This window comes from Marmota marmota, unplaced genomic scaffold (assembly GCF_001458135.2).
Source record: "Marmota marmota marmota unplaced genomic scaffold, marMar, whole genome shotgun sequence".
NCBI lineage: Eukaryota > Metazoa > Chordata > Mammalia > Rodentia > Sciuridae > Marmota > Marmota marmota.
Window position 1 is genome coordinate 1,158,471 of NW_025999991.1, and position 25,524 is coordinate 1,183,994.

Here is a 25,524-nt window from a genome sequence, read left to right on the forward strand (position 1 = left end):
GGGGTAAAAATGGGAGCTCATAACCCACTTGAATCAAAGTGTGAAATATGATATATCAAGAACTATGTAATGTTTTGAACAGCCAACAATAAAAAATTAAAAAATTAAAAAAAAAAAAATTTGCCTTTAAAACATGCTCTAGTATTTCAAAATAGTTAATAGATACTCTTTTATTCTTAATATTGTTGGGAAAATATTGATACACATATTAAAAACAAATAAAATATATTAGAGAATCATAAAAAATAAGCACATTTTTAATCTTTTAGGTACCAATTAAAAATAATTTTTTTCAATTAAAAATTTTAACTAAAAAGTTGAAATATGTAACTTTAAAATTTAATTGTACTTACAATCATTCTAAAATATGATTTATGTTCAGTGCATAAATTTAATATGTATTGATTAGAAAATTGCAAGATATGTTGATTATTTTCAAATTATTTAAATTTTGAGGAAAAAGATTTACTATATTTAAAGAATCATTAATTAAATATAAACTAGTTAAAGTGATTTTTTTGAAGTTCATTAATATATTTGTCTTTCTGTTCAAGAAATCAGACGTGTTTAAAATGTTTGAAAACATCAAAATTTATGTACAGCATATAAATTACAAGTGGAATAATCCACTTATAATATAAATTTTTTAAAAATTGTGTAAGCCTATTTTCCTTGGGAATTGTGAGTTCCAGTACATTTGCATTCTTTTCTTATTTTATTTTAATGATCTCTACCAGTCTACACATATGTCCCTGATGTCTAAATTTGTTAAATTTTATATTTCTGGGCAGTGTAGCACAAGGGAGAAACTCAGAACTTTTGTATCTTCCACTTTCTCAAAAACTATGGGTTTTAACCCATAAAAATTGAATAAATTTAAAAGGTTATTTGCATATTTATAATCATGTATTTTTTAAAAAATAAATGCTTAAAATTACAAGATTTCAGATTTTCAGGATAAAATGGTTCAAGCATAAACATTATTGAACATAGTTCACTTGACAGTTTAAAAACCATTAACAATTTCCAGTATCTTATGGTTGAAAAATGAATAACAATTATGATGTGCCTATATCTTAAGATATTCCTATCTGCTACTGTATTAGAAAACTAAAAGTAAAACATAAGGTTGGTTACTACACCTGATAGGTAAAAAATGTAATTCCTGCTTTTGTAAAATACAAATACAAATGGTCTCCAACTAGCTTCATTGAGAAATTTAATGTCATTTAGAATATATTGATTTATGTATTTCTGAAAATAAGACTATAAAATTTTTGGAAATTAGGGGCCATTTGAAAAATAAGCAATGGTATGTATCATACAGAGTACCCTACAGAGTGTCTTTAGAAATTAAATATTTCTAAAAATAAAATAATAAAAAATAAAAAAATAAAAATAAAAAAATCTTTGTTTTTAGAAATTTTTTAAATAAAAAGAAACATACTATTATGTTGAGCACAAAACAGAAACATGTAATTAAGATAATTAAAGTGTCTATGAGAGCATTTCAAAGTGGGATAAGTATATAACAAAATCTATGTACAGCATATAAAATATTAATCATGTCTAACATTTGAAATATAGAATCACTATAGTATAATATATATAATATCACATGAATATTAGTATTATACGTGATATAGTCATTATGTATAATATATAAAACAGTGATGTGTTACTCAGACTTAGGTAATTTAGGAAGCTTTCTTACCTGACCAGAATCTGCATCTTCACACACATAAGTCTCATAGTATTCAGAGAACTCAGGAGCATGATCATTGACATTTAGAACTTGTACATACACAGGGACTGAAGAAATCTGTTGAACATTGTCTACAAGTTGAAAAATATACAATGAAAAAATAAGTTTAATAATGTCTTATAATCATAAAAAATTGCCTTCAAGACTATATAGTATATTTCTTTTTTTCACTTGAAAAACCAAAGAACCAGATCTCTATATGAGGACAGGATCTGCAAATGATTCATGTAATTTTCAACAATATAGCCAAGGAAAATTTCTGTTTCACACATTCTCCTCAAGCAATGTTTACTAAGTGTCTTTCACTGGATGTGGTCATAGTGGGAAAACAGTCGGTATAAGGACAGCTTGCTTCATTCCTGTGATTGCTGTTAGTATTTATATAAACACACTTAATTCTGATGAATGTAGTTATTGTTAATTTCCCTGACTTCACTGACAGAAGATTGAGAAACCATTTACTATTCAACATTGCCTGAGGTTTCAGTTGATGTGGAAATACTTGTTTAAGAATATACAAGGCAAGCTGGGCACAGTGGCATACGATTGTAATCCCAGGAGGCTGAGGCAGGAGGATTGCAAGTTCAAAGCCAGCCTGAGCAACTTATCTATGCTCTAAGCAACTGAGCAAGACCTTATCTCTAAATAAAATACAAAAAGTGCTGGGGATGAACCTCAGTGGTTAAGCGCCTCTGGGTTCAATCCCTGGTTCCCAAAAATATATACCAATCAATTCTCTTAATCACTAAAATTTAGGTGCACCTTTTAAAAACAAAAATTGTTTTGTTTAAATAGAATGTTCCACAATGTACAATAATTTTAAAATTATATTTTATTTTAAAAATAAATTTAATATTTTGAAATATTGATACTTCTATTTCAGATGATCAATTTCAACATTTATGATTTTGTATATAAATTATATATCTACTTTTATTAAATCTCATGTTTTAATTTTTTTCCTTAACATCAGTCTGAAGCCTTACTGGTTTTTTCTCAGGAGAATTCAAACATTTCCAATTTTTTTCCTTTGTTCTTATGTCATCTGCATTTATTTTCCTTATTTTCAAATATACAAGTATAACTGAAAAATAAATGTATTTTGGTTTTATTGTTTCAAGAAAAACTTTTTTTTCTTTTCTTTTTTTCCTCCTGGTATCACGATTGAATCCAGGGGATCTTAACCACTGAGCCACATCCCCAGCCAAGAAAATTGTTTTTTAAGAGAATTTCTAGCATATTTTGGTAAGACAAGCCCAAAGTCTTTAGAACATATTTGGTATTTAATTGTTTTTTTGAAATCCCTTGAATCAGTTTAGTTTTACTAGATACATGTTTCACTCACTTGAGAACATAGGAGAAACAACAGTATTGGAGAGAAATGAGACACCTCAGGGAGTAGTGACGGGAATTTGGCTAAATGTTCTCATAAATTGTTCAAGTTTGGTTCTAAGAAAGCCACACAAGGGGGCTAATTGAGACCCTACATTTGAGTCATTCATACAAATAAAAGCATTTAAATATAATTTCTTGCAAATTTAAAAATGGAAAAATGTGACTGGTGAGGAGTATAGTGTTTATATTTAATTTAGAAAACACTGAGTGAAACACATACTTTCTTTCATTTGCTCTATTAATATGGGACAATGCAGCATAGGATTAAGACAACAGGCTTTGGAATCTGATATAATTGTGATTGATCTATCCATTTATCACTGAGGGTGGGAAAGCAAATTACAGAGGCTGCAGTTTTGTGTGTGTGTGTGTGTATGTGTGTTTGTGTGTGTGTGTGTGTGAAAGTCAAATAATATTGACCTCAAATTTTACTGTGAATTTTAAAATGATGTTACATAAAATATTTTAACAAATTGTTGAGATGTTAATCTGTAATATACTCAATAAAATGTTTATAATATGCAGTTTCACACAATTCAATCTTTTTAGCCACAAACTATATATTTTATAAATTAATATGTGAAAATGTGATTCAGAAGTGACAAGATGAAGACATTTTCCCTGATGTGCCTCAAATGATTCCCAGTTTCTGCTATCATTGCTGTTTGGTTATTTTCTTCAACATACACAGCATTGTAATATCTATAGTTTCTAGTGTAAGCCATTGGAATATGTCATCTTTTAAACTATAAATTTTATGTTCTATTAACTGAATAATGTACATTACCACACACATATGCAAACATGTGAATTATGCAGAGCATATGGAGCTATTTCTTAATGCTGTAGGGGCCGTGGGTCAGTTGGGGAACCAATGCAGCTTAGGAGCTGAAGTCTTGTCTGAGTACCTGCATTGTACTGTGCTGGTCTTTAAATATTTGAATATCACCCTTGAACAGAATATATGATGACATAATTATAGCGTTTATCAGATTATGCACTTTATTCATAGTATATATGTAAACATACAAGTGTTGAAGTAACAACTTTTGTGGATAGCAGGTATCTTAGAACTCAAAGATATGTATTATTGTTTTTGTTTTGTTTTACAATGATGAACCAAAAAATGATCAGATAATTTTCCAATAGGGATCTTCTATCATAGAAAGGCATTCTTCTGATAAAAAGTAATTATATAGCTAGTTTGATAGTATATAATTAAATTATCTGGCAATTTTTGTTGCGTTCATTTATTTTTTTTGATCCTTTTTATTCATACAAGATTAGAGCATTTTATATCTAAAAGTACAAACTATAAATTTTAAAGAGTTTACCTTCTAGTAATTCACATTATGGTACATCTAAGTTAAGAAAAGAAATTATATATTCTTATAAGCATCATATTAACATACAAAATAAGCTTAAATAGAAAACATTTCTATACATTCAATAAATTTTGATCATCTAATAGCTGAGAGCAATTTTAGAGAGAAACATATTTTTTTTTGAGGAGTCTGGTCTTCCCTTGAACAGATTTGGATTCTTTTTTTTACAATAGCTTTGTATAGAGTGACATTATGAATAATTTGTTCTCAGAAATAAATACGCATTGAATAAAAGCTTCTTGCTCTCGGAATAAACACCTTTGTGCCTCCTGACAGGAAAAGCCTTGGCATTTCTTCTGCAGCAGCAGGCATTTGTTCCATTGTAACATTTGCTCCTCGTCCTTTATTGTTTAGTTAGACAGAAAATTCAAATCCTGACCCAAGTCCTGCTGCAACATTTCTGCAGAGTTATTCAACATATTGCAAAAAACATATGAGGGCACTTTCCACTCTGCCATATCACCTGCAGCTGTTCAATAACATGAGGAATACGGTAGACTAAGGTTTAAAGCCTCAAAGAAATACAAAAAAGTGAATAGGATTGTTAAAATTATAAGAAAGGATGCCTTCTAAAACATCTCAAATTCACAGCTTCTCTCCTGTGCTGTACTACAAAATTACACTAAATTCATGTGTCAAATAATGGCGATGATTTTAACAGTCTTTCCTATTGTGTTGTATTTATTCCTTTATGCTTTATGTCAGATGATTGAATAACCGATTCACTCATAATGTTATGGACACTATTCAAATGGTAAATTGGTATTATTTTACCCACTTTTATACCTTAACAATGAAATCATCTGCTCATCGCTGAAACAAACAAGCAGACAACTGATCATTAATGATTAGTAAGATCTGAACATCAGTTCAACTGCAAATGTAAGTTTAGTTAAAAAATGGACCACTCTTTTTGGGATATGCAGACAGCTGATGAATATGATTTGTATCCTCCATATTCTGTACTATGGTAATATTGAACTATGATTTATGTTAAATGTCTAAATTCTAAAAGAATTAACACTCATATTTTATCCTAAACACAGGAAAAAACAGAGGCATTCCGTATTTGCTCTCTAGAAGAGTTACTTGTGAACTGATAGACTAAACTAGTTATGTTTGAACTAAACAAATATAAATCATTATAAACCTAAAACTTTAGTTCAGATCTTATAGTTTTCCTATTATTTTCATAAAGCAGCATATAAAACTAATTAAGTACTTCTCTAAATTGACAATCTGGGGAACCAACACCATGAATTGAGTGCTACAGTTTGCTACCTGAAACTGTCTTTTCAGATGAATGTTTTTAGAAATTACATAAGATTTTCCTTTTTTAATTAAAATGATAATATAAAAATAAACTCACACAGAATATATGTTCAAAAACTTGTAAAAATATGTTTTTAGTTTTTAATTATTGAAATGAAAATACTTCAATGCATATGATTGTCAGGGCATAAAATTTCAAGTTTTATATGTTGTGTTTTCCTCCAAATTATCTTTGCATTAAACATTATTTATTGTTATATAATAAGTAAAAACAGTTTAGAAAATACTTAGTGGTAACATTTTAAGAAAGCTTTAATAGAAATGAATATATAATTAATTTATGATCAAATAATATATATATATATGTAACCTAACATCTAACATCATTTAACTACAAATTTCAAGAACATTTAAAAATAGCTCTGTCCTCAGGTGTAGGGATAATGCAATGTCATTAAAACCACCATGATGAAATATATGGTTTCCAAATTAGTACTTACATCTTTCTGTGGCTGTGACACTTAGGTTGTACCATGCATTGATCTCCCGGTCAAGTGTGCTAGTGACAATGATTGTGCCATTGTCACTGATAGTGAACTCTTTACTTCCAGTAATGGAATATCTGCACCAAGAGAAAAGACCCCCCTTGTATCATCATATTTGCTGTATCACATTGATATATAACATGGCTTTATGCCACCAGGTAAATTATTAAAAGCATACTCTGCATAGCTAATGAGATGTCGGTTTTAAAAATGGCACATTCACATATTTAGTGAACTCAGCAGTCATAGGAAAAAGAAACTAATACAGCTTTACATTTAAATTGGTGTATGCTAAATCTAAACACACATAACTCATTATCAAACCCAAGAGAGGATTTTGGTATGTAAATGACATGTTTAAAAAGAAATCCCCTGCCCTCCCCCCCAAAAAATTTTGTGAGATACAGAGAAGAAAAAGAAAGTAGTAGAAATGAGTGACTGTGAAACTTTTCTTTTTTTCTTTCTTTCCTACACAAGATCTACTGCGTGAGAATCTGTGTAAGATATTATATGATATTATAATTACTTAATTACTATCATACAAAAGTTTCTTTTGTCCATTTAAATAAAAAAATGATAAGACTTGATAAAAATAACTTCTTTTAGGTAGCAGATTGACCTTTAATTTTGTTCCAGAATTATATAATATTTCAAGTTCCAGAAATATCCTAGATCCACTGTCCTTTACTTAGGGGATGCACATATTGATTAATGTACAATGGAGCACACATGAAAGGAAGTCAAGGTGCAAAATACATCAGGTGAAAGTCTGCAAAATTATCTCAAATCTACAATGAAAGAAGCCTTGAAGTTCTCGGCATGTCTCATCAGCTTGCAAATGATGAATAATGAAAAGTAAAGTAAAATACCATGTGGTTTCAATGATGGCTTCTCACTGTGCATATATTCCTGAATATTTCCATGAGATTTCAGTGAGATTTGCCATAATTGTGGCAAAGATGAGAATAATTTAATCTTGAATTGACAGATTTCTAAAAATATTATACTAATTTTTATCATGGTGTTCAAGAAAGAATTAAAATAGAAATTAGAATGAAGACTTAGAGGAGTTCAGTTTTAAATATATTTGAACATTCAGAAGCATTTTATTTAAATGTCTACAAGTGATCATATTTCCCACTGAATATATTTGTCGGCAAAATTAAAGAGGATTTTAACAGTTGACATTTTGTATTAAATATCCCATTTTGTTTCTGGAAACACCACTGCAACTAAAACCCACTAAAAGTTTGATAAGGAGTTATAAATTCTTATAAATTAGTAGATAATGAATATATCTAGATCCCATTGACAAATTAAAATGGAATAAAATCATATGCAGTCCCCTAGGAAGATTGGATAATAGTATGTGATTTAAGCAATAATATATAATATGAATTATTTTCCTTATTTTTTTCTAGAGCCGCCAATTCTGATTTTATAGATTTTTTTTCTTCCTCACATCATCTTCACCAGATGAAATCTCCTTGGCCTTGAGATAAATTGCAGCTAATCAAATTTTATATGTGGATGCATTTTCCTTTTACAACATTTTTTTAAATTAGGAGAAAACATCAGGAAACTAATCAATAGTAAATTATTTTATTTTGGTTTGTACTATCCTCCTCTCAGTTACACTGGCAATGTTCTCACTAATTCAATTAAATGCATATTTTTAAATAACTTAAGTCTCATAGGACTGTTGTCAACAGTACAAATTTTCCCTTAAGCCTCTCACCCAGATTCTGCTTCTAAATTGTTGTGTATGACCATAATGTTATTATTATTTCAAGATAAATTAAATGCTCTACTTTTATTAAATAAAATACAAACTGTAGTATTGGATTTCGCCAGTCATTCCACTAATATTTTTTTTCCCTTATTCATAGTTCTGTCTGGGATTATGTAGTGCATTTTTTTCCATGTCTCCTTAGTCCCCTCCACAGTGTATCAATGTCCTTGTTTGGTAGGCCCTTTAGTGTATGGGAAAATATTAGTTGGTGATTTTATACAGTGCCTCTCAAATGTCGGTGTCTGTCTGAGGCTTTCTCATGATCAGATAAAATGGGCATGAAAGTTACAGAGGTATCAATATTACCACTTTAGTTTGCTAATGTTGATATCTATTCCTTTTATTATACATTTACTAATTACAATTATTTTACAAGTGATTAAAAATGTGCCCCTTTATTTATCTTCATCAGTATCTATTCATGAGTATTCATGAGAATTGTTTCCAATGATTCAAACCAAAACTCATCAGACAAACCAAATATTTTAATTCATTTGTTGTTCAAATATTCAGTTTTGGACATTGGGTATTAATTACAGCATAGTTCCTTGGCCCTTTTAACACACTTCTATTCTTGCATTCTTTTATGGCTTCTTCCTTACATTCTTAGAACCACTATGTTCTCCCTGTAATAACTGTGGATTCAACTAATTCTCCAGTCAGTCTCATTTCTTTTGATTGGAGAAGAGTATTTTAAGCAAGATCTGGGTGCAACAGTCTCCATTACTTCTTGTGATTCCTTTATTTTAAGCCCCCTGAGTAAATATCAAGAGCAAATATATGTATGCATATCTGTGGTAAAAAACAAACCTACCTTTATTATCATATTTATTATATATACACATATAGAGTCAGTTATTCCTTCACATATGTGGGTTCACGTCAGTGTAGTCAACCAACTATGTATCAAATGCATTTGGAAAATGTGTCCACCATCTTGGTGATGACCTAGAACAATTTGATCACTCCCTCTTTTTCTGCATTACCTTTGTATTCAATCATATCACAGGTTTTATCTTTTAGCTTTAGTTTCAGGTTTTGATCCATTTGCCCCAAATATGTCATGTGTTATTAAAATAAAGTTTTCAGTTTGGGGAGTTTATGAATAAAACTGCTATATATTTCTGCCTACAGTGCTTCATGTCAATACAAGGGCACTGTAGGTGAGTTGGACCCACCTAAACACCACAAACTGAGTGGATAAATGTGGCTGAAATTTATTCTCTGAGTCCTGAGAACTCAGAATACAAAAATCAAGTGCCATCAAGGAATCATTCCTTGCCAGATGCCGTTGTGCTCTGGCCACCCTCACCTCCTAAACTTGTAGATACCCTCCATCAATTTCTGCTTCCCTGGTCATCTATTTCCCCCATTTCTGCTTCCACTGTCCCTTGTCTGTCACCCATCCTTGTGTCTAAGTCTTTCTATCAGGACATCAGCTCTATTGATTTCAAGGCCCACACTCCCGCTCTGTAACATTCTCCTAACTACTCATCACTTCGACTTCGACCCGTCTCCCCCATTCAGGCTACATTCTGATGTAGTTTGTTGGACTCAACATCATCTTTTGGAGACATAATTAAACTCAGAACATTGCACTGTCATTATTCCTGAACCAGTGCCTGAGAGGAGGATTTCTGGGGCTTCTGATAAGTGTATGTAAAACTTTAAAATAATCTTGTATTCTTCTATTTTGAGAAAACTCTTCTATGTGGAAATTAGGTGAGAAGGTAAGAAGAAATACACACAAATTGCTTATTTTCTTATCCAATTAGACTATAACTCATACTTTGAATAAAAGAAAAAGAAAATCACAACATAATAACTAAAAGGAGACTATTTTAATATATAACAAGCATGTTGTATCTGATTGTACCATGAAAATTTATTTCTAAACCACTGTATTTATATCACTTGCTCCGGTTTATTTCTCCATTTTTTGCATGGCATTTCAATTAAGCAGTATTTAAATGAACCACATATCAATGAGAAGTAATTTTTCTCTGACTTGGTACAGAAAAGGGTTTCATTTCTCTCACCCTACAACTCTGATTAAGAGTGCATCAACTGCACTGAATTTTTGTTGGTGATTAACTATTTCTTGCATGTATTTGTCATCTCCTATTTTATTGCATCTTAAGCAACATTAAGGATCCCTCTGTTAACTAATTTAATTAAATTGGTACAAATTCATTTTAAAAAAAAACATGCAGAGCAACATAGGTGAGCTATGTCCTTGCTTACATTAGAGTTAAACTTTATTTTCATACTAATAGAGTGACTTATTAATGTAAAGCTGACATTTTAGACTGACTTACGTGATGGGCGATTTCCTTTGATCTGGGTCTATGGCAGATACTGTGCCTACGAAAGCTCCATGTGGATTTTCTTCCAAAATTTCAAATATATAAGTTGGGAGGAGGAAAATAGGAGGCTCATCTTCATCCTCCACTCGGACCTTAATGAAAGTGGTGGAGGCATCAGCGTGGTAGATCAGGAGCTCCTTGTCCACATGCCGGTTCCTAACTTTGGCTCTAATACCGTAGTGGCTCTGGTGCTCAAAGTCCACCTTCTACAAAGAAAAGCAGTGTACACAGAAGAAATGGGTTCATGAACCCAAGGTATTACTTAAGAAAAAAAAATGTATTTCTTATTAAATAGCATTTGTTTTTCAGTTAAATTTTACTTTTTATGTACATAAATTACTATTATATTATCATGACACAGGCTTCAGAAATTTATCTCTTCACAAACTTCATCATAAAGTGGTTTGAAATAACTATCTTTTCATTTAGGATTAAAATTATATTTTTATAAGCATACATGTCTTGTGGAGTTGACAAGTAATTTCCTGGTATTTATGATCTTTGTTCAAAAAATCTCCTTTATTTGAAAACCTTCTTATTTATAACAGTTGTACATATAATTCTAAAAGCTCTATAAAATCTCTTTCATCTCTAAACTCATTTTCTCCTTAAACCATAAATCAAGGGTTCACATTCCATTTACTTAATGAAGCAAAAAACAAACCAGATACACAAAATAATTATGTTTTTTTGTTTTGGTTTTGCATATTCTGAGAAGCAAATAATCTAAAAATATATTTACCTTTTTTAATATAACAATTCCTTCTTGAGTCTCATTATCAGTAATGATGTCAAATGTTTTTGAATCATCCTCTTCAATGCTGTAATCCATTTCTGCATTCTCTCCTATGTCACTATCATATGCCATAATTTTTCCAATAGATGTTCCAATGGGTGCAGATTCAGAGACTGTTAGGCGGTAGAAACCTTTAAAAACAAAATTTCAGATTTTTATGATAAACACTTAACATAACAAACTCCCAATTATAGCGTTCTTTGTGTATGGTGTATAGAAAAACCCCTAGTTGTTCTTCTAGTTACTTTTCTAAATTTCAATCTCTTTCTCTCTTTCTTAGAGTGCATGCATGTGTGAGTATGTGTGTGAGTGTGTGTAATGTATACACACTTTTTACCTTTATTATAAAATCTGAACTTTTCCTAATAACTTACCTGAGTATCTATCGTCATCTCATATATTTTAGTGATATCACCAGTATATATAACTCCAGATACCCATTCATATACACACCTTAAATCTGTGATTGACTTTTTATTGCATACTTTGACCATCACAAATTAAATTTGATAACTTTTTTTTTCATTTTTACTTGAACAATTCTTGATATTTGAAGTTACTTATGAATATAAGTGTAGATTAAGGTTGGGAGAGACTGAACACATAATAATTTGGTTTTGAATTTATGAGCTTTGATTACATTAGCCATATTTCAAAAATAAAGAAAAATGGACCCAAAAGATTTAATAACTTAATAACAATTTTGGAGCTGAAGATGACTAGATTGATTTAATCAGATGAAAATTATGTCAGATATATTTAAATTATTTAGATGGAATTGTAAATTACTGAATTCATTTTTAAAATTTTTTTTCAGAAGACATGTGCATAAAACTAATATACTATACCATACTTAAATTATTATTTTAAAAAATTTAGTTGTCTATGGACCTTTCTTTCATTTATTTAAATGCGGTGTGAGGCAAGTACTTTATCACTGAGATACAACTCCAGTCCCCCATTCTTAAATTATTACATGTGATTTATTCTGAATTGTAATAAATAATCCTAGGTGTTTATATTTCAATGAATGAAACTTCTTGAAATTAAAATAGAGCATACATAATAGAATTATTTAAAGGGATTTTAGGTTCCTTTAGAAGTATACAGCAAGTTACTTAACAGCTTGCATTTTGAGACTATACTTTTATTTAAAGCGAGAAAATAGTTGCTTATAAATTGTGAATATATTACTCTTTATTTTTTGTTTTCTTTGTTCTTTTATTTTTTAGAGTGAATGTAATGATTTAACTGTAGTTATTTCCTTATGGAAAAATTTTTAAAAGTCATTGATTTGATTGTACAAATTAAAGTTCCCAACAATTAATCAAGAAAAAACAACAACATTACCATACATTTCAAAGCAGATGCTTCAGAATTAAATATTGAGTTTATATTAAACCACCAGGTTTTAAAATTAAGAAAACAAAAGAACATTTTCTACCATCAGTACTTAGTCTTTGCAGTTTATTTTACATTCAAAAATAACTTTTTTTTTCAGCATAAATTTTTAACAAGTCCCTATTCTAGTAACTGGGATACAACAAGGTAAAATACATAGAATGATGCTTCCCTCTGCTCATATTAGCAGGAATGAAGCATACAATAAACTGGATACTACCAAGTACTCAGGCTATGTTGTGGTGGATGATTTTAAATTTTGATGAAGTGGAAAGAACTCACTGTTGATATGGCTCTTGGTTAAGAACTTAAATAGGGGAAGAAATATCTGAGGACAGAGAAGATGAAAAGTCATGTTGATTGCCCGAAGTTGGTTTTCCAGAAAGCAAAGGGTAGAGTGACATAGATGAGGTCTCAGAGGTCCTGAACAGGATTGAATGGTGTCAGATCATTTAGGAACGCTAGGACCCATTAGTTGATACTAAGGTTGCTGACTTTTCATCTGTGAGATGGGAAGGCATAGAACTGATAAGATGTGACATGCACTTAGCAAGATCACGACAGCTGTGTTGAAGGAGGAAGATAGTGAAGCCCGAGGGCTAGGTGAGAGCTTATTGCAATAACAGAGACTGATTAAGACAGCAGCATGATCCAATAGGGCAGGAAGGAGCAGGTGAGAAGCATCCAGATTGTTTTGAAAGTGAGAAACAAACAATACCTTCAAAGAGATTGAGTTTTTGGTTTGAGAAAGAGAAAAGGACTTCTAAACCTTAACAGAATCTTCTCCTCTTGAAAGTTGAGTGTGTGTATATGTGTCTTTGCTCACAGAAAAATAAAATCAGAAGGTATCAGCAAATGTACAGAATTGATCATCAACTCAGCTGAGTAGAAATTAAAATTGAACTGGATTTGGCCCAGTTCAATCTGAGTTGGATCATTAATTCTTCACACCCAGTGGTGTTTGAACTGAATAAATGAGATTTCAGCTTGAGCAATATGGAGCCTGGATTTGTTAATAATTGAGATAAGAAAATCCATAGGAAAAAGAGGAATAGCAGGCAGATGAGATCAGAAGCTCAACAAGGAGAATGTTAGCTTTTAAATGTGTATAACATGTACAAATGAAGATGCTGAGTAGGAAGTTTGATGTCTACCTGTGGAGTTCAAGAGAAAGTTCAAGAGTGGACATGTAGACTTGGAAGTTGTCAGGCCCAGCAGCAGTCTTTAAAGCCACAGGGTTGATAGCATCAAGGATTAACGGTATTGGGAAAATAAGTCCATTGACTTGATCCCAGAAATATATCAAAGATTAAAATACATAGAGACTGAAAGTCTGAAGACTAGGAAAAGACCAAAAACCTAACCAATAAAAAAAATTTAAAAAAAAGCATGGAGGATTTTACAATGAACATTCAAATTGTGTCAAAAAGCAATTTTTCAGATCCATGATATTATTATGGAACCACTGCCATTCTTCATTGTTGAACAAAACATTTTTTGATACATAAATGTTTTGCTTGACAAGTCAGAAGATTTGAGAACCCAAATACAGGCAAGAATTTGCTAAGTTTAGCAGCATCTACATGATTTAGACCTGTGCATTTAGTATGTACATGCACACTAACAAACCATTCTCCCATATACAACTAATGATTGGTAAACCTGATATGTAAAAATAGATTTAAATGTTGCTAACTTTCTGTGGTTTACTGATTATTCTACTGGAAGGAAATGAGTGAAATTGACTTCTGTTGAGCCATCAACATAAATATGATTTCACTGGACATTGGGGCATGGGGCAAGTCAGGGAGAAGGGGAGAGAAGAAGAAGATGAAGTAATCAACAGTTTTGTTTCATTTTTCAACAGTAAATAATTAGGACATCATGCTCTGGTTGAATATGTGTGAATAGATACAAACACACACATACACAATTTTATTTGCTACTTCTTTGTTCTATGTTTAATCATAATTTCTTCTTATGACAGTTGCTCATGCTTTCTGAAAATGTTTGTAAATGTATCTGTGTAGCTAAAACAGAGTCTCCTCAAAAGATATTTCCTTAAAAAAAAGAATTTTCATACAATCTACCTTACATTTATTATTTGAGCGATCAAAGCAAGTGTCTTATTCTTGCAACAAAATTGAACAATAAAAATAGTCATTTAAATTATTATTTGGGGTATGCAGAAGAATAATCTCACAAAAGTATCCATGTCCTAATATCTCTGATTCCATAAGTTGACAGCCGCAAAAGTGAATAAAAGCTACAGATGAAATTCAAGATGCTAATCCGCTGGCTTTTCAATGGAGAGCTTATTGTGATTTATCCAAGCATGCGCAACATAATCATACAACTTCTGAAAAGTGGAAAAAGGGGTAAAAGGTTTGGGCAGAGAGATGTCAGTGTGAGAGGTACTTGATAGGGTTGGCTGCTTGATTCTGAGACAGGCGGACTATGTAGAGAACCAGAAGGAGGCATCCAGAGTTGAGTGTCCCCCAGCTAACAGGCATCAAAGAAGCAGGGACTCCCTTCATAAAACACACAGAACTAATTTCTGCCAACACTCAAGTGAACAAGGTTGTGGACTCTCCCCTGGAGTTTACAGGAAGGGGGAGAGCCCCATCTACACCTTAATCACAGCCTGGTGACAACCCATACCAACAGTTTTTTAAGATAATCAATTTGTTTTAAGCCATGAAGTTTGTCACAGCTTGTTACAGCAGTAACAGAACACTGACATTCTACTCCTTCATTTGTATTTGACTTCTCACAGAAATGAAAATTATACCTTAGAAGAATCATCACCTTCATTTTATGTAATCCTTGTGGTGATACAGTGCTTTTAGAATGCAAACTCCAACATCTGTTTATATTCAACACACTTACATTTCTATAATAATGGTTACAGATGTTTCTACTTACTTTCCTTAAATACTGGCTTATTGTCATTAATATCTGAAAGTTTAATTAGTACACTTGTTGTTCCAGACAGTGCTCCAGGCTGACCAATCATATCTTTGGCTTGAATAATTACCCAGTATTCATCTTGCAGTTCTCTGTCAGTTTTGGAAGATATTCTTATGACTCCTTTAAAAACACAAAATAATTCCAGTTTTCATTTCATTATTTATCATACCATCTTCCTAGTTAAATACTTAAACAGTCCCCCATACAGTCATTCTCTTTCTATCTGCTGAATCACTAAACTGAACTGTCTACATTATTTAGATGTTTGCATTTGATATGTACATGTACACATTCCCAGCCTCTCTGGTAAACCATTCATTATCTGCTGCTTCTGCCTGACATTACCTCGAAGAACAATAATAATAATGGTTTTAACACCAACTCTGCTTCCAGTCTAGAGTGGTCAATGCTAAAAACACTGGTAGATCATTAGTAAACTATATGTTGGTCTAGGAGTTTCAACTCTGCCATGCTATGCTGTTATATATTCCCCATACCCTGCAATGTCCTTCCAATCTCTCTTCTACTAGGCCACGGGGTCATTTTAGCCTTCTGGATTCAGATACTCTACCTTGACCATGCAGTCTGAAGTTTTGCTTCCTTTCTTTGTCTAACGGAATCCTTTGTTTCACTTTAGAGTTATTCACCAGTTCAAAGTATGTATTTACGAATAACCACACTTACTGTCTATTTGTAAGTGCCAAGAGAGAAAAGTCCATGTTCAAGTTTGCTTTTTGTAATTGTTATGCTACAGTATCAAACCTCTAAAAATCCTGAATGTTATGTAACACTTTGTACTTAGTCTTCAAGAGCCAAGATTGTGTGAAGGAATTAAAACCTAATGTTTTAAGGCATCTACTGCTTATAATAAAATAATGTCTCTCCTGGGTATCCTGAAAAATAAAATATATGGACTCTCTATGAGAGAAATAAGAACATAGGCATGGAAGTCAGATTCATTCAAATACAATGCTCTCAAGGACTTTGAGATTGGCTAAGATATTTAATATTTGCTAAATGAATGAATACATTAGAAATACATAAAAATTAATTTTGTTTAATTTTTAATATAATCAAACTAGAATAATATTTGCCTCTTGATAACAATCATATAATTTTACTTCTTTTTGCACTTGGTACATAATTTAGCAATTTGTTATAAACTTCTTTTTTATCTCTATCAATGATAATTTCCTTAGGTGAAGACTCATACAAGTATCTTTCTTGTTGTTTTGATTTTTAGAGGTAGGGTTTTTCTTTTTTGCCCAGGCTGGACTTGAACTTTTGGTTCTGTTGCTCAGCCTCCCATGTGGCTGGGATTTATGTGTCACTGCATCCAACTCTGTACCTTCTTAATCTTTGTTTTGAATACATGATTTAATATCGGTTAAATGGTTCAGTGTTATATATGTATATGTATTCTGTATTCAATAGAAATGTGCAAAAAGAAAGAAAAATATGTGTTCTATAGATTTTATGAGGCATTCAATTGATAAAGGAAAATTGGAGAAACAATGAGAGAAAAAGAATCAAATGTAATATTCATCTAAACGAAATACATAAAAACAATACTTTTAAGTGACTCTGTCAAACCAATTCATCCTGTCTTCTACCCTTACTTAATCTCAGTCATTGGGATTGCTATGCAAACAAACGTATCTCACCATGTTTTCCCAATAACCAATGAGGCTGAGTGTTTTTAAGGTTTATAATTTTTTTCCACATCACTTTTTGTGATTGTAAATCACAAAAATTGCTTGTAAAATTTTCTCCCCATATTTTTCAATTGGTTTGTCTATCTTTTTTCCTAATTGATTTTTAAGAATCCTTACTTATGTTTTATACCACATACATAAATCATTTGTGATATGAATATGGAAAATTCAATCATCTAATCTTAGAAAAACAGCTTAAAGACTAAATGTAATTAAATGTTTAGGAATTGCAACCCATTTATTTATTGAAGATTCAGGTCTACTTTAAAACATGTTTTTAAGCTGATATTTGCCTGCTTTAGAATCATGTTAAAATGCAATTTTTAATATTTAATTTTTTAGTTGTAGTTGAACATAATATCTTTATTCTATTTATTTATTTTTATGTGGTGCTGAGGATCGAAACCAGGGCCTTGCATGTGCTAGGCAAGCACTTTACAGCTAAGCCACAACCCCAGCCAACAAATATATATATATATATATATATTTTTTTTTTTTTTTAAATCAGAAATACCTGTTGTGGGTTCAACAGAAAAATAGGCTTGTCCTTGTCGTAAGCTGTACAGGAGACGTGCATTATTGCCACTCGTAGGATCATCAGCATCACTTGCTGTTACCTGGATGACGAATGTTCCTGAAGGAAAAGCACATATTGACAGGAAATTAAGACTCCAATCTTATTAAATATGAGTTCAATTCTGCAAAGCACTTTTCATTAGCAAGAAAGATCATACTATAAAACAAGATCCTAGTTTACCCGCTTTCTCTGAATTACAGAAATAATGTTATTTTACAGACAAGGAACATAATCCTATATAAAGTAGCCCTGATTCTTCTACGCATTACAGAACTTCAGATGCAGATTCATAACAGGTCAACTATTAAGCAGTTTACTATAATATATAATCCATAATCTTTCCAAGATGTATTATTATTGGAAAAATTAAAAAAAAACTTGAAAATGCTTTTCATCAAAAATCTTAATGTGGCCGGTACCTCAAACAATTGCATAATGTTGACAAATATTGGTAACGATTATTGAAATGAGCTTGAAAGAATATCCAGTGGAGGCTAAGAATAATGATTAGGCCTGTTTCAGTTCTTTCCTCTGTACCTATTTGCTTTGAGGAATAATAAAAAAAGCAAAACAAAATCTAGTTGATATTAATAAAGTAAGCCTTCTTTCTAACTTCAGTATTAATCAATACAACCATGTGAAATAATTATTTGTACATTTACTATAAATGCCCAAGTGCAAAAATATTTGCATAAAATATTGAGCTTTGAAATCATATCTATACAAATGAAATTGAGCATTACCAATTTCGTCAAAATCTACATTTGTTTAAACAAAATATACACTTTCAAAAAGAATGATCATACAATGGTACAAAATCCAATAAGCTCTGTGATTTTCTTTAGAACTAGTATTATGAATTTCCCCATCACTAACCCTGGACCATGGAATGTGCCTGTAATCCCAGGCACTAGGGAGGCTGAGGAATGAGGATCACAAATTCAAGGCCAGCCTCAGAATATTTGAGAGGCTCTAAGCAACTGAGTGAAACCTTGTCTCAAAATGAAAAATAAAACAAAAAGGGCTAGGATGTGGTCAGAGGAAAAACACCCCTGGGTTCAATTCCTAGTAGCAAAAAAAAAAAAAAAAAAAAAAAATCTATCACAATCCCATTGTAAAAATTCTATCACAATCCCATTGTATAAACTGGGACACCCTAATAGGAATTGCTTCTATACTTCAAACTGGGGGTGGTTCCTCAGTACTATGCATTTGTCACTATTTGTATTAGTTCTTTTAATGTTACTTACTAACATTTATTTTAGTATCAAATAGCATATTTTACCAAAGAATCCCTTCTTGTTAGCATAACTTTAATTAGGCAACACTTTCACCAGGTTGAAATAAAACTAGAATAATAAAATACAGGAAAAGAAAAATTTACCTACCCCTTCCAATACTTAATTACTCCAACCACTTAACATGTAGACACTTGTTAATTTCATATATTTTTAAGACATGTCTATACAATAATTTTGATGATTTATTCAAATACAGTGTTTCAGAAGGAGCATTACTTTAACCAATCTGTGTCAAATCAGCTAGACTGATTGTTTCATTTCCCCTTCTAGGTACACATCCATTGAGTTAAGGAGTTAGATCCTGTTTCCCAGCCCTGCTCTTTAATATCTCATTTTAAGTTGAAGCTTTCTTTACTTCTAACTGAAACTTACCTCTTGAACATCTCAATATGTCATTCCCTTGCTCTCTACAAAATGGAAAACCTACTGTACTGTTAGAGAGAGAGAGAGAGAGAGAGAGAGAAGAAATAAAACAGAGGGATCTCATGAAATTAGAAGAAAGACCAAAAAGTTGAGGAAAGAGATTGAGAGGGAGGGAGGAGGGGAAAGTATAGGGGAGTACTGAGGAATTAAATCTACCAAATTGTCATATATGAATTATGAATATACCACAATAATCCCACTTAAATATACCGTTATAAGGCACTAATTTAAAAATAATAATAATAATGATAATAATGCTATAAGAGAAATCAACAGAGTAGAAACAAGCATATCTTGGTGATGGAAGAGGAGAAGAAAAGGGAAGATATGGGGGAATGAGATGCATGTGTGAAGAGGGCATAATGAAATTCACTATTATCTATAATTATAAAGCACCAACAAAAATAAAAAAAGGTCATCAATAACACATAAACATCAAAAGATTTCAGAAATATAAAATCACTTGATAACATTTTATACATTCCTATTTTGCATATAGTTAGGAATTAGTTGTTCAGTCCACACAAGAATGAGAACAATCAGTAGGAGACTAACAACATGTCTTTCAATATAAAATATCCATGGTCTCCTAATCCCTTCTTTCTCATATTTTCAGTTACATGCACATTAATTAAGCTAGTTAGATGTTTGTTTGTATTAGTTCTTTTAACTGGACTCTACCAGACCAAAGATTCTCTTAATCTTAAATCTTAGATGTGGATGAGACAAATAAATGATTAATTACAACACTAATTTCTATAAGAATGCATGACATCCTTCCTTTCTTGGTCAGTAATATTAGAGATGCTTCAAGCTTGACTCTTGAAGACCTCCACAATGCTTTTTTCATGTACCCCAAGGTTTCTGGGCTTTCGTAACTACTTCTTTTTATGTTGGGATCATTATTTCCAACTAGAATCTCTGCCAGTAGGTTTATAAGAAATGTGGCTCTATATCCTGATCATCTGTTCCCTAACAATACCCCAATCATCACTATGAATTGTAATTGTTCTGTAAAATATTTCAGGAACTGTTCTACATAAGAACCATTGCTATTACATGCTCATGTATACCTACTTATGAAATTGTTTAAAAAAATATTATTTCTATCCAAAAAAGCATTGTGATTTTTTTAATTCAAATGACAACTAAATATCTCATGTTATGAGGTATTTACAAGACCTTCACAAAAATAGGATATTTTTTCGATGGCAATACATATTAGCACATTTCATGTGTAGGTACATTTATATTCTGATATTGCTATGCTGTACTGAAGAGTATTTATATCACATACATTTGTATTTCATATACATTATAGAATCTGTGTGAATCCTTAAAAAAATTAATCTAGATAACTGTTGAAAGGGATCCTAATTAGGATTCTAAAAAAATTTACAACTATTATTCCACACAAATGAAGTGATAATTCAATAGAGAATATAAAATTTTAATGAAATCGGATCATTAAACACATGGTTGTTTTACCAGTAGAAAAGCAATCAATATACATTTTAGCATTAATAAAATAAAGAAGGAACATGTAAAATATTACATTAGAAACATAAAGTCATCTGAAAAATTGTGACTTTTATTTGTAATAAAACTTTAGAAAATTGGAAATAAAAGGTACTGTATAAATCTGAACGTGAACATTTTTTAAACTTGGACTGAGTCATATTTAATTGGAAAGTGCTAGCACATTGCTTCTGAAATAATTTTAAAAAGTGATGCCTCCTATCACAGTTATTTTTAAACATTGTACTGCACTAAAATGTTACTACTAAGAATTTATGAGGAAATGAGGGATGATAGATATAGAAAAAGAATAAGTAAAACTACAACAATTGTAATAATGTTTAAAGGCAAAAGTATCGTACCAGAAAATTAAGCATAAGCTATATGTATAATAGTATACAGAAAAATATTAAATTAATGAATTTAGATGATCATGGGAATAAAGAACCCAGGATAGATATGTGTACATTAAATAGCTTTGTCCTTACTTCATCTTTAATTCCTGTTGTTCTACTTTAGAACATCATCCTCTGATCGTATTTGTATAGTTGATGGAAACTTAAAAATTGAAATTGGCCAGATATTTGAATCTCATCAGGAGGAGTAAACAAAGAGTAGAAAAACCTTTACTTGGTTATCAAGGAGTCTAAAGGTCAGTGTGCATCCCTCAGTGGAGTCAGTATTGTTTGGCCACAGATCCCTGAGCTTTTAGGAAATAGGGAGAGCTAAATGACTGGACTCTACCAGCCCAAAGATTATCTTAAATCAATGTGTATCTAACCTGTTTCATTAGAAAAGTATAATTAGATGACTGTGGTCTCAGAATCACATTGCGATAAGACTAACTTATCAATTGTCTTACTTGTTCCAATAATAAACATAAAATATAATTGTATAATAATTTTGAGTAATATTTTTACAATGATTACTAGTATCAGTTGGCTGTATTACTCTTCAGAGATACTTTTTTTACAATTGAAATTAAAAATATTGGTTATTTTTGTGTAGCTAGCTTCTGAATCATTATAACTATCTGTCATAAAAAGTCCTTGTGAATTTAAGTTTAGCTTGATATTTGGCTATACCTATTCAAACAATAAGTAGAAACTTATTGTTAAGTAGGTGACACAGGATATCAACCTGCACTGAGTGCTTCAATTAAAAGGCATGGTTTTTAGAAGTCTTTGGAAATTGCCTTTACTAATTAGTTCTGACACAGAAAATTATAATAACAGTATACACACATACTAATAATTATTATGCATGTGGAGTTGCACTTAAATTACATTTTTGTGGCAATATTAATAAATCCTAACCTATATAAAGCTACGTAAATGTTTTTGAAGATTGAAAACATTCATGATAGCATCAATAACAGAATTTCTCAACACATGAGACTTACTCTGCCATTACTGAGAACAATCTTGTGTAAGGAAAGTGTAGCTCTGTCACTGTTGATTATGTGCATTTTATTATCAACCAAGAGTTTCACAGAAGATTGAACAAGTCTCATACAAACACTAACTTTAACATTACAAGAAAGCTTTACTGAATGGTATTGTCACATATCACATAGAATGCTTTAATCTCTGGTGATTATGGGAGAAATCAAACACAAAAGCATAAAGGAGAGGTAATTTTTTTATATGAGAGTAATTTGCTATCATGTACGTAATAAGGAAGTCAGCAACCTGTGGCAAGAGCATTTCATAATTAAAGCTTGCATTTATTACAGAACCCTAAATTAAACACATGTGCTATAGTTTTTTATTTTACTATTTGCTGAATTCATACTGCATATTTCAAAATAACTCATTTATTTTAGTATGTAATATCTTGATGTGAAATTCTGTGTTATAAAGGTTAACAAACTTCTTTTAGAATGAAAATATAAATATTTCAATAGGAAAGCTATTTTAACTTGCAGTTTTAATATGAGTATACTTGAATTAATCTCAGATAAATTTTTTGAGGTGTTTATTTGTATAAAGCAGCATAGATTAAAGAAAGATTTTTATCTGTACTCTAAGTCTGTGATTTTAGTAATAATCAAAGAGATATAAGGTGAATTAGAGAATTTATTGGTCAAATTCATGATGAAAATATTAGTTTCATTGGTTCTCCTGTTTCCACCTTTCAAGGGAGATCTGATTTTATCAGTGTGAAGACTATTATTTATTCACGAGTCCTGACTGGCCTATCCTCAGTGGATTTATATTTGAGAAGCAATTACTTTACAACCTAGAACCTCCAAATGAAATTCTGAAAAGAGACAGTATTTTCCTACTTGTTACCTTAACTGTGCAAAGTATTCCTCAATTATTTCTGTTTTCCTGTCCATAACTATCTGGAAACTAGGTCATTGTTATTATTTTTGTGTTTTTTTTTGACACCTCAACTTTTTATAATCTGAGATAGTATAATTCAAGTCAAACAAATTAGACTGTGTAAGAAAGCAAAACATTTAGAGAGAATAGGAAAAACAATTTATCCAAGTCTAATTTATTTTCAGCACATGTGTCTGAAGGCATAGATTCTTAAAATCTAATTTTCAAATGTGATAAATTTCAAGAAATAACATTTTTTTCCTAAGAAGGAATTGAATTTAAATTTACATGCATTTTACATTAATTGAATTTAAACGTTTTTCTTATGGCCACTTATTATGATATACTTGTGCCATATTGATGATAAAATTATAAAGGTGAATTTTATATGTGCCATTCCAAAAATATAAATTATGTGAATTTAAATATTTCCTTAACAATCATAGAATTCAGTATAACCCACTTTGTTCACATTTCAAATCTGAAAGGTTATAATAATCTTTATTATCTTTAAAAAAAATAAAGTTTTTCTCATAAGACATTTCACTTTCAAAAAAATCCTGACTTTGATAATAAGTAAAATGCCCATCATAAAGACCAGAAATGTTGGACTCTTGCTAATGTTGAAATTGATGTTTCATGAAAAATTGGGTGGACAATATTTATTTGATATTGCTCCAAAACATGGGAATATAAGACATTAACTAGTAATTTATTCTAGCTATCTATAGGCAGGAAAAAAATATATAAAACAAAACTTTAAAGTATTCAGGCTTTAAATTTTCTTTTGTGTATATATACATATACACATATGACAAAAATTTTTATGTATACATACATATACATATATGATAAATAATTTCAACACTAATTAGCATTTGAGGCATGTGAAGTCTAAATATTTATTTATTATCATTGTTTTACACATAATGTGGCCTAACTTATTAAAGCATGATTCACTTTTAGCAGGATGTTGTAGTGATCTGCAGAAAATAAATCACTTGAGTCTGCATTTTAAAATCCTTCAAGGCAAGAGTTCAGTGTTTAAAACAAATACTTCTAGGTAGGTTTGGGTGATATTGGCAGAACCTGTCAAAGGAGGTTTAATTGCTCATTAAGCAGCATACAAAATCTATTTTTAAATGCCCTTTCCTTTGATGACATGCTAATGTTTTATGTAAAAGCTAATAGCCATCATTGAAAGGAGGGATTATCTGTTTGATAGACAATTACTATGGTACCATTAAAAGGACATAAAAAGGAATATGTAGCTTTTGCACTAAAAACTTTCCAAATGATGAGTCAGCATTTACAATTTACCTCCAGCTCTTGGGGTATTATATGCCTCCATCCAGACCAGTAAAGTCTTCCTGCATTTCACAGCCACCAGTATAAACTACCAAACCTGTCCAGTCACTTATGTAGCATTTTTGACCACAAACATATCCATTCTTTCATTTATTTGATCATTCCAAACATGAGGCACCCCATGTCTCCTGGTATTATATTTTCGCATGGAAGGAAGATAATGACTTTTGCCATCCAGGGTAACAAGGGGGAAAATATAATGTTTTATATCCATTCCACTTGACAATTGAAGTTTTAAAGTAAGTGCATTTCAAATATAAACACAATTGGCCAAACCTCAACATTATATGTAAAGAAATGTATGTTTAATAAGCAAGTGTATAATGAATATTCTATGGTACTCATAAATATGGATGAATATTGTCAATCAAAAATAATTATTTTTTTTTATTGGTTGTTCAAAACATTACAAAGCTCATGACATATCATCTTTCATGCATTTGATTCAAGTGGGTTATGAACTCCCATTTTTACCCCAAATACAAGTTGCAGAATCACATCGGTTACACATCCACATTTTTACATAATGCCATATTAGTGACTGCTGTATTCTGCTACCTTTCCTATCCCCTACTATTAATAGAGAAAAATTTGTAATGTTTTGGGTT

The 25,524-nt window shown here is 31.0% G+C and overlaps 1 protein-coding gene across 6 annotated transcripts in view; it reads right to left on the minus strand.

The window, feature by feature from the left end:
• The window catches only part of Cdh19 (cadherin 19), an 83,737-nt gene that overhangs the window by 15,915 nt on the left and 42,298 nt on the right, over positions 1-25,524 (minus strand). For all 6 annotated transcript variants that reach the window (XM_015499568.2, XM_048806619.1, XM_048806616.1 and 3 more), the window contains 6 exons: positions 17,917-18,036; positions 15,643-15,807; positions 11,263-11,447; positions 10,473-10,726; positions 6,318-6,439; positions 1,715-1,836 (listed from right to left, as the gene is read on the minus strand). In XM_015499568.2, the coding sequence (XP_015355054.1) occupies positions 1,715-1,836; positions 6,318-6,439; positions 10,473-10,726; positions 11,263-11,447; positions 15,643-15,807; positions 17,917-18,036 (968 nt within the window). The remainder of the gene's footprint in view (positions 1-1,714; positions 1,837-6,317; positions 6,440-10,472; positions 10,727-11,262; positions 11,448-15,642; positions 15,808-17,916; positions 18,037-25,524) is intronic.